The 16,710-nt window shown below is 40.0% G+C and overlaps 1 protein-coding gene across 1 annotated transcript in view; it reads right to left on the reverse strand.

The window, feature by feature from the left end:
• Nucleotides 1-16,710, reverse strand: part of igdcc3 (immunoglobulin superfamily, DCC subclass, member 3) — a 63,151-nt gene that overhangs the window by 20,223 nt on the left and 26,218 nt on the right. The window contains exons 3-7 of the mRNA XM_087839535.1: nucleotides 12,693-12,837; nucleotides 12,467-12,597; nucleotides 11,983-12,120; nucleotides 9,231-9,389; nucleotides 3,997-4,162 (exon numbers count right to left, since the gene is read on the reverse strand). Coding sequence (XP_087695661.1) covers nucleotides 3,997-4,162; nucleotides 9,231-9,389; nucleotides 11,983-12,120; nucleotides 12,467-12,597; nucleotides 12,693-12,837 — 739 coding nt within the window. The remainder of the gene's footprint in view (nucleotides 1-3,996; nucleotides 4,163-9,230; nucleotides 9,390-11,982; nucleotides 12,121-12,466; nucleotides 12,598-12,692; nucleotides 12,838-16,710) is intronic.

Below are 16,710 nucleotides of genomic sequence, written 5' to 3' on the forward strand. Positions count from 1 at the left end.
TGATTACAGGCGAGGTCAGAGTTCAAGGCCAATGCTCAGGCCAGAGCTTGCTGTAAAGTAGGCAGGAAAGGGGGATGTGGGGCACAGAGAGGGGCCTGCAAACAAGAAAGGCAGGTCTTGGTGAAAGAAAGTAAAAAAAAAAAAAAAAAAAGAAAAGAAAAAAACCCTTTGAAAGGATTCTGCTACAAAATGACCAGGTTTGTGTGGTGCCCTGTTCCTTCAGATGTTGGCTATTAATTTGAAAGTACACCACGCCTCTCACACACAATTGAAAATGTTCTTTTAATTACTACATAACTTTCTACACAGATGAAAAAGGATTCTTAGTTGATCTGAATGATTAAAATTTAATGATTTTTTTCATTCTTCTCTTTTTTTTTTCACCACAAGGGAGAATTTAATTTTCATCCACTGCAGTAAAACTAAGGCTGACTTTCAACCTCTCAATTATTAAACCGTCGGAGATCACAGCTTGTGTTTGTTGAGGGATCACACACGGCAGCTTTGGTGATGTAAGAACAATTTATAATGATCCAACTCTGAGAGGGTTTTAATAACCAGGATAGCATATTTCACAGGAGGCTGGCCAGCAAACGCTAATAATGAAGGGGCTTCATAATAATGCTGGCAGTGTGTGTCCGTGGTGTCACATTTGTTGGGTTGTGTCAGGAAGAACACACGCCTCGCGTGTTTACAGAAGCAGCCAATCAGCTTATTTCTGACATCACTGCATATTGCCGACACAGCCTCGTTGGTTTCCTGCATTTGGCGAGAAAAGCGTTCGCGCGGCTGAGGAGTAAAGGGCATCACACTTGTGAATTGTCATGTTGGATTATGTGTGAGTGCAAAATGAATGATGGCATGCACCATGGGGCTATTTTGCACATACAGACTTGCTTTTTGATTAATGTGTGTGCGTGTGTATGAATAAAATGCACAATCGATTCCCCTTCCTTCCCTCTTTGCTCTTGAAGGTCAGCATCATGAGAGTCGGCAGTGTGTGTATATACTGTTACACCGACCACACACATTAATTAAAATCTCTCTCCTAGGTATGTTGCATTGTGTACTCAAGCCTACACTATCTGATAGCCTCTAAATATATCTATATATATGTACATATCTGTGAAAACAGAATAATTGTGCTACCCGGAGCTGTTGAATGAATTTGCATATCATTATATATCATTTGTTTTAGCTTGGATCAGCAGGTAAATTCTGCCTGATCCCATATATATATTTTTTTAGGACCTCCAGAAAACACACTACATGGTCTTTCAGGCTCTCGGTAAAACTCAACCCACTGTGAATTGCCAGCTGAGTGAATTTAATATACAGCTAAAATCTGCAAGATGTTTATACCTCAGTGGGAAAGTCACATGTATTTTTACCCCTTACTTCCCCTCAAATGTATACAAATGAGATATAATGAGTGCAGTAGATGAGTAATCTTATGTAATTATGACTAAAAAATGTTCTTTTAAATATCCAGAGACTGACTAATGAATCTAAAAGTGTTCAGAATTTCTCTCCACATCATCAAATCTTGGCAATTAATGCATGATTAATCTTAAATGTAGACATAAGCTGTGCATAAATGATGGACCTTCAATTCAGTTCTGTCCATGTTTATTTATATAGCACCAATTCACAACAACAGTTGCCTCAAAGTGCTTTAAGGTAAAGCTTCACCTTTACTCACGCTAGTATTTGGGGAGAAAACCCTGACAATCAGACGAGCCCCAATGATTAAGGACTTTGTGATGGTGGGAAAGAAAAACTCCCTTTTAACAGGATGAAGGATTTTATGACCTGAATGTGTTTCACTAGGTAAGAGTTAAACCAAGTGATCAAGACCATAAACTCACCAGGAAAGACTTTACAGAGGATGTAAATCAAGGGAGAAGTCAAACATGTGTCTCACAATTTTCTTTACCATCTTACTTAAGTTGCCCCCTGCTGGCCACTATAAAGAATGCAGACTTGAGGCACTGGCTTCACTCTGCAGACGACTACACCCATCTTTTCAATACAGGCTATGTCATTTACAGAAGTTTTTTGTTAAATCATAAAAGGTTGACTAATTCATAATTTTTTTCAGCACAAAGGACTTTCCCCTCCTACACTCACCAAATTATTTTAGCAATATATAACTACCGAACAAATATACAGCACCTGTGAGGGGAAAATTATACAAGGAACATATAATATAGATTCTGGATTTACTACTGTTTGAGCCTTGTAGCATATGTTTATATATGTTATCTGTTAGTCAAAGAGAAAATTGCAATTTTTCAGTTTCTAAGCACAAATTTCAACATGATTCAGTTGTTTTATAAATGTGAGAATTTCTTGATTTTCATTAAACACACTCCCTGAACAGAAAGAGTTTAACATTACACTGCAGACAGACAGACAGTGCAGAGTCTTAAGATGCACAACAACCTGCTCGGTTCTCTAAATAGCTGATTGCAATTCCTGTTTAACCAGCTGAGTTTGTGATGTAATTAGCTAATGGGAGATCTCAAGCTGAGGCCTGCCTCCTTAACCAATCAGATAGTTTGCATAAGATTCATGTAACAGCAGGTCATGCAGTAATGGTGTAGAGTAGAAATACTGGAATGCTCTGGCTACCCTTTTTCTTTTTCTCGTCTCATCTATTCTTCCTGCCAACTCATCACTTCTCTATTAAACACAAAGTGAGATTCATTTTTCTCACTTTTTCACCACATCTAAGTCTGGCCTCTCATTTATATCTTACCACTCTTCTTTCCTTCTTTGTTAGCCCCTCGTTCCATCTCGCTGACAAATAGAGACTGGTGGAAGGCAAGTAGGAGTGCAGCAGTGTGTGTGAGCGATGAAGGTGTCTGCTCGCATCACTCACTGCGATGTAGTGTGAGTATTGATTCTTTTTGGTGCATACTGACTTCATATTTCGTATAATATGAATAATAACAGCTATATAAGATTAATTGGAGTATCGCAGGTTGAAGTTATGTCTAGCAGTGTTAAGAAACAGGCTGGAAACTTTGGGTTTCTCCAGAAATACCATAAAATCAAGCATGGATTTTTAAAAAAACCCACAACTCTTGGCCATGAAGTGTTAACAGCCAAATATACTATACACACACATATATATATACATATATACATATATATAGTTTCTGCTGTAACATGTAGCCTTTACAGTGTAAGGTGCTGAGAGCAATATATAACAGAGCTGGTTCCACCTCCTCATGACATTCCCGGGAAGTGCCATGGGAAAGTAACCAGCATTGAGTCAATAGAGCGCAACATAAAGACGCAAAAATAAATTGAGGCTCACGCCTTGGCAGGAGCGAATTCCAGCAGCTGCTGCGTTATAGAAGTAACACAAATGTGGAGAAAATGAACATTTGATGATGCCAATGATCAGATCAAGGCAATAGCAATTAATACTGACAACCATATTAGTCCTGTTAGCTGGGTGCAGCTTTGTAAGTGACGGCTGGAATGAAAGAAAGAAATCTGATCTGTGATAAATGCAGTTATCACGTTATGTAACAGCCCAGATGATGACGACTTAATATAATCGCTGTAACATGTGACAGATTCGTTACAGATCATTTTTAAGAAGAGTTTTTGGGTTGTCATTTTTGTTTTTCATGTAAATATAATATCATAAGCATATGCAGGTTTTTTTTAAGCTATAAATGAGTTAATATGAGTTAATAAGATCCTCTGTAGGTTGTTGTACACGGTTCAAGTGGCGATTTCTATGGGAGGAAATGCACTTGACATTTTTGTTGGGCTTCCTAAAGTTTAGGTGAGGAAACAAACAGCTGTTTAAACAAATTTATGGTATCAAAAGGGACCATTTTGTAGAAAACCTCTGACAGAATGAGCAAAAACTGAGCAAACTGTCTTACTACAGAGCTCTGTGCCTCTGTGAGCATTTATGTATATATGAATAAATTTGAATATGATTAAAGTTTATTTTTTTGTTATTTTGTTTACCTGTTGTTGTTTCTGAGTTTGACATGCCCCCCGGGCTCCAGAATCTGCCCGTTCTTCAGCCAGGTGAGCTGCGGCTCAGGCTCACCCCGCGCTTGACAGGTGAAGATAGCGGTGGTGCCGACGGGGCGGGCGATGGACTGTGGAGGCTGAACGAATTCTGCTGGAGCTGTAAGAGAAGGCAGACTGAGAATCAGATCGAGTAACCTCAATCCGTCAAGCAAAAGATGTTGCTGGATAGATTGGTGCCAGAAAAATAGAAATACAATTTTGGCAGAATTAAGAGGTGCAGAAAAAGAAAAAGTCAAAGGGTGAGAATGAGGAAGGAAAAATGTGAAAGCCTAGTGTATGCATGAATGGTATAAATACTGCTGTAGAGATATAATTCAGGGTCAGTTGGCAGGATTATGATAGACACCAGATCAATGCAGATGCAGGAAAAGGGGGAAGCAGGAAAGCGAGATAAAGCCATAAGATTTGTGCAACCAGAGCAATACTTGGGAGTAATTTGCCTTAAAACAGCAGTTCAGGTTTTATATCTGCTCTCATCACTTGATTCAGGCTTCCAGCCATTATTCATTATTCAAAATGGCAGGTGCTCTATTTTAATTTAAAGAGTAATTAAAATTATACCTGCTGGATTATAATTTTCTAAGTTGGTGCTTTTGAATGATCTCCTCTGTACTTATAATTGTCCCAACAGCTGTAAGTGATCTGACAGCCTAATTTATTTATGACAACATTAGCCGAGAAAATTTGATGGTATTATATATACGCGGGTTTATATAATGCCTTTACTGGAGGCGTATCATGATGCCTTTAGTAAAAATACCACACTGTTCCACCTTTTTTTTCTGTCCCTGTCATTTTCTTCATCATCATCAAGGGAGGATGAGCAACCTGAGAAAACCTGAAATAGCTTGAACACAAATACCGTGAGATCAAAGTGACTGAATCAGAGAGGTGACTCTTAAAGAGAAACTTTTGGACCTATAATTTGATGGGATTATAAGATTACTTAAAAAAAAGTATTTAAAAAGGTAATGAGTAATGTGCAACAGATTACTGTTTATAAAAAAAGGCTGCACTTGTTTTAAATAGGTTAAGTAATTTTAGCTGGCTCTCTTAGGAACAGCACATTTATGACATATATGGAGTATTGAGGGCTACATATTAAAAGTCCAAACTAAGAGGAAGGAATGAAGAAATACAGTACTGTGCAAAAGTCTTTAGTCACGTCTTAATATTTTGCTTCCAATGAAGCTAGACTTTCCTGTCTTTTTTTAAGGCGGTCATGAGCCATAGTTCCAGTAAAATGGGCCTAATATGCTCTTTTTTATGCATATGTTTACTTCTTGGCATCTATTAGTGTACATTTACATGATATACTTTTTTGAATAATCCTTATTTATCCTATACTGGCCCTTGATGACCCTCATTTCACCGTGTGTATGTAAAAATCATTTTCTGTTCCTCTTCAGTCAAATGTCTTCTGTTTGACTGCCTCTAGCAAACAGAAGGTTTTAAACAGGCGCTGCGCTGGCCAGAGCTGTATGCTTGAGATAAACATATTAACCACATCCTGCTTCTACTGACATCATACAGCCAAAGAGTGGAAAAAAATCCCTCGAAATAGGGTCTTACACATACGCTGGCCTTATTTGAAAGTTTGGCCATATATAACGTGGGCATCCACCACTCTATGTGCCTTTATTTGACAAAAAAATAAAAAAATATATACTAGGAACAAGTCAAACAGGTCAACTTTAAAAGATCTGTCACACTTTCGGTTGTCAAGTTGAATCCCTGTTTATTTTGTTTTCCCCGCTCTTCTGCCCTCCTTCTTGTTCCAAAACTAATAAATAAAATGTTGTCTGACACTTTCTCAATGTAAGCATTTCCATTCTCCCCAGTGGAAAAGCTAAGGGGCCGTTAGGCACTTGAATGAAGGGGGCTGACAGCGTGAGATGGTCCTTTCATTCATCTCAGTCCTTCCCAGCTTCATTGTCTGTTTTGTGCACACTTGCTGTGTGCTTTGAGGGCTGACTTGAAGGTGAAGGTCAGAGGGAGCTCAGGAAGGCATTGATTTGCACCTGTAAGGGTGTGGGGTAAGACCGTGAGCACCAGCTATCCATCTTACGCTTGTTTTTCGCTTCTTTGGCCGCTACAGTTTTACTCTTTCATTCTTTGTTTCTCTCTTCTCTCTTTTTGAACCCCAAAGGAGCAAACATAAATCCAGCTTGTTTACTGTGTAAGTGCTTCTTTAATCTGTGATTTTCTTCTTAGCTTTGTGCTTATTGAAGTTCCTAATTAGTGACAGCCACTGAAGCCCTCTTATAGTAGCTTATTATCTATAGAATAATGAGAATTACTAATTAAAGCACACTATTCCATCATAACGGAGCAGTTCTAACACATGTGTTTATGTGTAGTTAATAAGGCATTTGTTGTTTCCTTAAATCAATAACAGAAACCAAAATCAGACAGCGGCACATCATGAATGTCCACATCTTTTTATCCTTAGCAGGTGAGGGGCTCGTCGCAGACTTGACAAGCAGATGAAATGAAATATTGATTGCGATCGATGCTGCTATAGGCTGGAGCAAAGTATGGTCCGTCTGATCAATATGTGAGTGAGGCAGACACTGGATGTTTCCTGCTTGGTGACAATTAATGCACAGGGCAGCCCACACCTGCCATATTCTTTTGGTCAAAAGCACCTGTCTCTTAACACTAACATCAAACACCTTCATGATACTGGCTCCAGCTCTGTGGAGAATAGATGAAAAGAAAAACAACATTTCAATCAAAATGTTAGAAAGCACACAGAGAATGAAACTTCAAAGGGCTGTATTTGTTCTGCATGCTGTGGCAGAGCAACAGATAATTGACCTTTAAGTTTTTGTCTAATATTAAAGTTCCCCACATAAAATATATTTTCTTTAAAAAGACTTATAGGATGTATTAAGAGTTGGTTTGTCTTGTTTTCACATAGCCTGTACATACAGTAGTGTGTAATCAGCTATTGCAAATAAACTAATGACTATAACTACAGGAACACCTACACTTAAGACTGGCAAATCAAAGATATGTTATTATAGGATATTTTGAATTTGGATGTAATCTTTTCCAAAATGATGCATAAATATATAGCGTATCTTATAGTATCTAGTATATTGTATTGTATATTGAGAAGAAAAAAAAGAGAGGTGCTATGGGTTTACCACTTTCACCAGATGATGGTGTTACTTCTTATTTATTGTAGAAAATCTGCATATTTATCTCCTGTGAGACTCACACAACTGTGTTATAAAACAAACAAATGTAAAATTTAATGCTAATGGCCTGTTATTTTTTTTAAAAACTGATTATACGTGTCATTTGAGTGAAGAAAAGGCTTGCAGATACAATGCTGCAGAGGCATAGTCTCTTGTTGCAGAGCCTGTGAAGAACCGCGGAAGAATTTTAAAAAGCTGCAGACATGAAGGCGCGGCTTTTGAGCTGAGGATATCAGTGCCAAAACAAAGACACAATAAATCAATTTCTAGGCATTGTGAAAACCAACAAACAAAGAAGAAAGAATCTGTGTTGCTGGGTTTTTTTTATCCTTCTAGTGTGGCATCTAAAATCTGCAAATCATATCTCCATATGTCATTCTCTAATTTAAATTTGATGGTTATATTTATAGAATTTCCCAGAAGTGCCCACAGTGTGCATCTCATTTTTGTAGCTCAGACTGTAGTATAAAAACTTGGCTTCACTAAACCTCACCAACCTGAATCAAATAAACAGGGCAAACTCGACTGGGCAAATCAAGCCAGGTTTGCAATGTCCTTTAAAAGTGGGCAGTGCTGATGTTGATGTACATACTTTTCACAGGACTAGCAAATTATAATGGCTGTGAAGGCTGACTTGCACATTTTAGACCAACAAGTACAAGCACTTTGTAGTCTAAAGTGCTTTCAGTGGTCAGTAAGACGAGAGAAGTACAATATAAATGCAAGTCCATTAAATTACAAGACAATGAAATTGCTCTGAAACTGCTTGCAGCAATGCAAGCAGAAAGGTTGAGAATCTGTATCTCTTAACGATGCTTGTCAGGAAAAATGAAAAGGGGTTTAAAGAGTTTCTAAAAAGAAAAAACTAGAGCTCCTCTGAAAATATGCACGCATGGTCTATAGGATCTTCTAGGAAGGGTGTCACAGATTTTCAAGAGAACTGATTAGTTAGTAGGCTATGCTTTGATGCAACTTGATCTGTAATCTCCAACATAGCCTCTTAACCTCGCTAAACCCCAAATCCTGCTTCACGGTACACGTCCCCTGACTCTCCAGAGTCCCATCTCTAATCATCAAGTATCTCTGTGCTCAGTGCCTCCAAATACAAAACAATCTTTGTTCATTCTATCTAAAAAAAAACCCTATTTGCCATAAAATATCTAATCACATGTGCCTCCACAAATGTAATATACTGTACATGATAACTTCCCAGGGTTGGTAAAAACTGCGCCTGGTCCCTAAAGTGTATTTCAGAGACCACAAAAGCCGATGTTGCAGGACTGTCTGCTTCTCGGTGTGATGCTGCAAATCTATTTTGCTCTGTGTTTTTGTTCTCCAATATTAAAGAAATGATGATTCAAATAAACCTCTGCAGTTATTTTGTTTATCTCTTCCTAACAGAGTGTTGAGGATTTGAAACCTGAAACTATGACTGAAATTGCAAAAGCTGAGAGTCGGAACTCTTTGTGAAATGTTTGTAATGCCTACCATACAGACTCAAGCTCTGAGCAACAAGCAGAGACATTTTAGTGGTCTTGTATCTTGCTGGAGGCACAAAAAGGTGTAAAAGTATGCTTGGTATACCAGAAATAGACGATAATTACTGCTTGGAAGGTAGCAAAATAAAAATCAGCCTGAAATGTTTTGGTATGCTTTGCTTTGCTTTGGAGGAAAATCATTCAAAACCTTCTCCCTGAAAAACCTGCACCACCCACTAGATCAGAATGAGGGTTTTAAACTAAAGACCACCTACAAAAAACTGGTGGCACAGGAGCAAAGCACTTGTTTATCAATGCAGCAAAACTGAGGTGCTTTCAGTCATGGTACAGTAATCATGTTGCCTGATCCACCCACATAGTGCTGAGCTGTACCTTGTCACGTTCCCCAAGATGTTTCGTAGGTGCTTTTAGCTTCACCCAACTGAAAAGAAAAATGTCATTGCTTTTATCCAGAGCTCACCTTGGACCACCAGACGTCCTTGAGCAGTCCTGCGCACACGGGTCCCTGGTTTGTTAGCGGCACATACGTAGACCCCGGAATGCTCCACACCAACATCTGAGATCATCAGGTTTCCTGTGCCGAGCACCTGGATTCCCTCCACCCCGATGGGACGGCCATCTAATCAGGGAGAGAAAAAAAGAAAGCAGTTGAGAAGGATGAGTAAGAATCTATGGAGATTAGCATAAAAAGAACCAGGTATATGGGCACAGTAGGTGTTTATGTTAGATAGGGGTCAACTGAACTATAGTAAAGATCAGAGTGGGTGTAAATCACTAGAAAGACATCTAATTAACATCATGCAAGTTTACGGCCACGAGCTGACAGAAGCAACGCTATTTCTGTCCCCCCAAGGATGCAGCGCTCACAGCGTGTGTTCCTCAGGACTATAATGTGATAAAGCTGCCAGCACACCATACACCGAGAAAGGTCAGCGAGTTTGTGTTTGAGTCGTGTACACGCAATTTTTTAAAACTTAATTGGGACTTTGTGATAGTTTCCAGGGAGAATCATCTGGCTTTTGGGTGCTTTATAGTAAATCAATGCTGCTATTCTGCTTCTCCCTAACGGATGTTCAGCTAATTAAAACTTTTATGCTCCAGTTCAGACATTCACCTTTTTCAGAAATTTGTCTGAAAAATCCTCAGAGTACATTTTCTTTTAAGCTGGTTTGCTTCTTGGCACTGGAAATGTTTCAGCTGCCACTCTGGGACCAGAAATTCTAACTGTAACTTCTAATCTTATATCTACTTACACAATCCATAGCGGCCTCCTCTCTGCTTTTGCTGTAATTACATGATAAGCTCACACACTTTCCTGTGCTCCCTTATCTGCAGTGTCAACTCCAACAATGGCTTCAGTCCGCCTATGATGTTAGCTATGGGGCCAAAGGGGCATTTTAATCCCATCTATGAGTTCCATCTGCAGCCTGTAAGCCTGTACGTTCCAGATATGATACACTGAAAGGCCAGGAATGGAGGGAAGGGAGACAGGTACCACAGCGGACAAAGGAGCTCCAGTCAGAAATGCTAACTATGTGGTCAATAGTCAGTGAATACTTTTGGGTTTGTCCCTTATCTTCAAACTTAAAGCAAGTCACTTTTAAGTCAACAGAAAGGTTACTTTGGATAATGAGTTTGACTGAAATTCACTTGCACATATGCAAAAAACAGGAACTAAAACCCATTCATATCTCAAGAAGTAAAACTCACCTTGCAGTGGTATAGTAAGGAAATCAACAGATAAGCGCCAATTTAAAACAAAACAATAAATAATTACAAGCATCAACTGTGACACAATCCAGGAAACCTAAACGACAGAGACAATTCACTCCTGCGATACAACAACTGAAGATAAACTGGAAAGACAAGCTTTTGCTCTTAAATCAGATATGATCACCAGACCTAAACTGCAAAAGGAAATCATCACAGCAAACGCACAGACCAAACCTCATCACATCTCAAGCTCACCACTCAATTCATCAGAAGTGATGAAAAAAATCCTTTGAGTTCGTTTGAATCTTCAAACCAGCCAACACACACACGACTCGTGTGATAAATGCTGCAGCTTCAATTAGTAAATGTGCAATTATGTGGCGATGCCTAATGAAGACAATACATGTAATTAATGCAATTAATCACGACAAGTCATTGAGATCTAATAAATGTCTCCAACTTGTGTGACACGTGTTCGTCTTCTTCGAACGCTTTTTCCGCATTTTTTTCATTATCGCACTGGGACGATGTCCTAACAGAAGCAGTCTTGTTCTTTTCTTGCATTTTTCTGTTATATTCCTCTCTCTCTCTGGCTTTGCCATCACTTTCTCCCTGTCAGAGACTAATTAACTTAGTGTCAGAAAAAAAAAGAGCACAACCTAGGAGGCCGTGGTGCCGCTGTTCAATGAATAGCAGCAAACCAACTCTGGCATTAAGGAGTGACTGATGTGAAACTATAAGATTCATTATGCGGCTTATCCTAGCCTCCCTGCTGTAATCTAATACATACAAATCCCATCGTGTTAGCATTTCATTCTGGTAACACTGTGTAAGGCAATACTGGCAATCTGATTACACCCAGATGCTGGGGAGGGGCTGTGATTTACATTTGGAACAGCAAATCAGATTGAATGAGAAGTAAAGTAAACAGATAGGAGATTGAAAAATTGTTCACGACAGAATCTGAGTGGTTGTCAAGAAAAGGAAAAATCCGCATGAAGAGAGCTGTCTGTGCAGCATTTACTCAGACTCTCCGCTGCTTCCAAGGAGGTTTTAGCATCATGAGGACATGAAGCAACAGAGTCGAACATCATGTTTAGCCCTAAGACTTAATCTTCAATCCCACTGCCTCATGTATACACAATAGATCTGTGCTGTAACAAATCTATTCTAGTAGAGTATGACCAATATAGGAATTTTACTGACCGATACTGATACCGATATTTGGTGATTTAAAAATCTGACATGAATATCTGATATAGTATGAAAAACTATGCAAGCATCAGCTTGTTTGCACATGCTGTTAAACATTTTAAGTTTCGATTTATCAGCTGCCATAAATGCTGATGCCAACATATCAGTGAATAACCAATATCGACTGATATATCAGTCTGGCTCTGTATACTTCACAGTGGAAGACAGAACAAACAGATGCCACCTGTGTCTCAAACACACAAACAAGAACACCAGGTCTGATCTGATCAGGACGTTTTTCTCACCTAGTCTGCTCCATGACACAATGGGCCGAGGGTATCCAGTGGCAACACACTCCAAGATAGCTGTTTGGTGAACAGTGAGGGTTAGGTTTTCTGGACCGACCACAATCACAGGTTCTTTGTAAACAGATGACTGAGAGCCTGAAGGGAAAAGGGAGACGAGAATTCAAGATTGGAATGAGCATGATGGATAGCTTCTTTTAATTGGATTTCTTCAAGTGCATTAGCTCAATATGCTGTATCTCTTAGATCTGGCAGCAGGACAATAGGTTTGGAAAAGTCTAGGAAATGTGCTACACAGATAAGCAGAGGCGTATTAAGTGACTGTATTTGATCAGTGATACAGAAAACTAAAGATCCGAATAAAGAAAGCTCATTTAAACCAAAGTCAATTTACAGTGAGGACATGTAGGCTTTCCTCAAATGACAACACACACACAAAAAACCAGAGGTTTACTCAGATGTGTGCTCAACTATAGATACCAACCTGAAACTGTTAGGAGTGCCTCAGCACTGTGTTTCACTCCTGCACTGTTATGAGCCACGCAGCAGAACCTTCCACTGTCCTCCTCACGCACTCCTGTGATCTGGAGAACGCCTGTGGGCAGGAGAGTGTACCTAAAAGACAGGAAAAAATCACGAGACTTGGCAACCTTTAACCAAAGTGCTGCAGTTTCTTAAAACAAGACGTCCAAGTGGTATTTTGATCTAACCTCTCATTACTGGTGTCCACCGGACGGCTGTCTTTTTCCCAGCTGATGACCGGCTCTGGCAGGCCGTGAATCTGGCACTGGAATCTGGCCACGCCGGACTCCTCAGCGTGCACCGACTCGGGTTGGACGTGGAAATCTGCCATGGCTGTGAGATAGAAAGAGGAGCAGTTGAAATATTAGGTCATAGCTTCGCAAAACAGCTACAGAGCAACAAGCTCAGTTGCTTGCAGAAAAAAAAAAAAGCAGCGCTGCAACAGATGGCGTGGCCCCCACAGATCCCAACATCAGAGAACCAATCTTGGACTACATAAAGAGACAGAATATCTACCAAAGGAGTGCTGCAACATGCTTGGAGCAACTGGCACATTTTCTGCAAGGGAAATTTATTTTAGTATTTATATTTATTTTTAGTGTGTTGCTTTTTCACAAATAAAGAGCAAGTATTACAATTTCATGGAAAATCCACACTTCAACTGTTGACGGAGATACTTGGGTTTTTGCACCAAAATGGCACTGATTCACTAAATGCACTTCATTGTTGAGAGCTTTAACCTACCTGCTAACCTTACTATTTCACATAAGCCAATTCAGAGACAAGCAGAACGTTTCTGACATCACAACAAATGTGTAAAAGGAAGCTTTTGAAAAAGAAAACAATCCTACAAATAACAACACAATGAAACACATTCAAGAAGTAAAAGCATAGCTATTTCTGTGAGAGCATGCAACCTGCTTGAGAGGATGTGATACATTTTTCTGCTGCCACTGTGCCTGTCCTTCATATGCAGCTGATGAAACATTTTGTATCCAGGTAAGAAACACATGTTTCCAAAATGCATGCTAACGCAAATAAAGACAACATAGATAAGGCCAGCACCATATAGCTAAGCCAGTATCAATATCCCCACAGAGAGCCTCATTCAGCTGCAGTTCACATATCCACTCCCTGCAGAACAAAGGCGGCATCGAAGGTGGAGCCAGCAACAAACTCAATTAGAGAGAGGCCCTCTTCTTCCACAATTCTCCCACCTTCTTCAACAGAAGTGCACTCATTTAAATGTCAACCATAATTAACTTGGAGGAAGAGGGGTTTCTCCGAAAACTGTTAGCATAACAACGGGAACAGACCCCTTATTATTTCATAAGACCCCCCCCACCACCACCACCACCACCACCCCCTTCCAACATGTAGCCTGCATTAAATTATTACTTGCAGGACCTTTATGTTGCAGGCAGCGATACCTAATAAGGGTATTTATGCTTGGTTGCTGTCTGGTAGTTCTTTCTCTGATTTCTTGGGCTGGTGTAGCATTAACTTTGTTGTACTGACCTACTGACTGTGTGCACTTGGAATGTTGTCAAGGTTTTCCTGTTGTGCAGAACCAGAAAAGAAATATGTATAGTTTAAAATATTAATATAGAAATGAAGAAAACAAACCTTAACCATTGATGCTGAAGGATGAGAGCACAGAGAGAGAGTGGATACTTCATTTAGAGAAGCACTACTTTATACCAGCGGCTGCAACACTGTGATTATTACATTTCAGAGCTTAATGAGAAGCGTGGCATTCTCAAACACGACTTGACCTTAGATCTTGGAATAGATGCATGGCACTCTAATGAAAATTAAACCATGGTAATCTACTTTTCTTCCAGTAGTTCGCTCTTCATAAGCCATGACTTATGAAGCTGTAGCATATTTCTCTGAAGATACCATGTGAAATCATTTCTCATAAGAAATGATAAGGCCTCACAAAAGCAGCGGTCCATTTTTACTGGAGTAATTCAGTTTGTTCGTCAGTCTCAAAGGGCCACACGGCTCTCACAATGCCCTACCTAATAAATGTAACTTCACTCTGAAGCATACATGGCTTTAAAGTCACCAAGAGCATCGGAAGTATTTTATCACCAAATCACCATTATAGTCCATTTCAGCTCTTTTTTTTCAATTCTTCCTTCTGACATAGTAAACTGCAAGCTTGGGAACACTTCAGTTTATAAAATGATGAAAACCCACTGTAAAGTTGTCAGAAGTTATTATTGTATATTTCAAGTGGCCCCATAGAAACACTTTTATGGGCTTGCACTTCTTTTCTAGACAAAAGCAATCAACAATACGTTCTGCCCCGGCCTGCTGTCATACTGAGCCTGGGGCAGAAAGACTGGCAGAAGGCACTGAATTAAAGCCCTGAAGGTGCTGCCACTGCTGATGAAGGACGCTTAGGTGAAATGGCTAGAAATCCTTCAGAAAAACAATGTGCGGAAAACAAGAAGGTCAAGGTGACCGATATGATGCAAGACGAGCGCTTTCCTGGAATAAAGTCTCAAATTAAGATACAGGCATGCACGCACACAGCTGTGTGCACTGTCCGTGTGTACTGGGAACACTGAGGCACTTGAATGCTGCAGGACAAAGGAGGACCAGTGTCTATAGAAGTCTTTCTTGTGCATCTCTGCCAAGTAGTCAGGGTGTCTGCTGATCTGGCTGTTGTGTGTGTCCACTGACACAACCCCCTAACGGGCCCCACCCTTTGCCCTCATGCATAAAACATAGTCTCTCTAAGAGGCCCACAGTCCTCCTATTATTGAACCCTCGCAAAATCAGACACAATTTCAAAAATCACAGCGGGGTCACACCCACAAATGAATGCATGCGGCAAAGAATTTGATTAACTCTAAAGAAAAACAGCCATTTATAATCTGCACTTTAGTTGACTTTTATGGTGTATGTTGCAGAAGCAGATCAACGTGATTTAGCAAAGCTATAGCAAACACATACGAAGACATCCAAAGAAATGCTTCCCTAGAAACACACAACCCTATCAAACCTCCTCCTTGTGCTCAAAGCATAATAAAAGCAGTAGACAACAACAATTCATTTTACTCATCCAAACACACACCTCCAACAAGACCTGTTCTGCCATTGTTTGTCTATCTCCTGCTCTGCTAAGTGTTGACAGACAATGTCACATGATTAAAGACTGTCCACTACCAGCGTGACGCCGCCGGCTTAAATGGAGCAGGTCTAATTACTGCAATAGGGGAAAGAATGGTTGGGGTGCATACTAAATGGAAATCCATACACAGGCGCACAGTGAGGAGATCACTCCTCGAACATATGTTTGACAGTTTCTCGGTGACAACCACAAAAGAATGATTGAGGGAGTAATATGAGGGAAGGTCACAGAGAGGAAATGTGAAACAAGGAGCTAAGCTGTAAATCAGATCTTGTCAAAAGTGACTGGCACTGTCCTGCTGTGTGTTCCACAATTTACCATGAAGTCGCATAACAATAAATCGGAATCGGGCCGAAATTAACATGAAAATCTCTTTGAAAGGAAAAAATGTCACCCCCGCTTTTCCACAAAGACGCACAAAGGATATGAAATATGAAAGTGAAAATATACCATCGCTGACTATCAGACTTGAGGGCCGATGATGATGATGCTAAATGAGAAAACCAAGTACAATGGCTTCAACATTTCGAAAGCAGATTTTTAGCTCTGTCATGTGAGCAGCTTGTATCTATCTAATGAAGAAACGTAGATTAAATGGTGATTACTGAAATGACACTACTGGTGAAGTTTTGGCTAATAGCCCCAAGTAATGATCCATTTCTTTATCGCTCTGTGAAACACTCACACAAATACTCCACAGATAATAATTAACACCATTACTAAAAACCGCCCAAAACTGCCCTATTTTTTGGCATCTCCAACTGCAACAACTAAATCATGCAGCCAGATGAGAAATTTTCATGATTTCCAAGCACCTGTGGTCACATGTGGGTGTTCAGTGATATGACAGCGGTAATGATGCTAGCAGAGGGGCAGATATCCTGCAGTAGTGTTCAAAACAGCAGCTGTCGTGAAAAAGCTTCTCCTGTGAACCCCTATGTTGTAATGTCATTGCCCTTCCTTCCATTTGCCTGCGGCCACCCTCCCGCCCCACTCCACATTTTAACCGTTCCCAGCTCTTCATCGCACCTCTCTCCCCACCCCCTCGGGTCCTCTCAAGT

Source organism: Neolamprologus brichardi, chromosome 1 (assembly GCF_056152115.1).
Source record: "Neolamprologus brichardi isolate AB-2024 chromosome 1, ASM5615211v1, whole genome shotgun sequence".
Lineage (NCBI taxonomy): Eukaryota > Metazoa > Chordata > Actinopteri > Cichliformes > Cichlidae > Neolamprologus > Neolamprologus brichardi.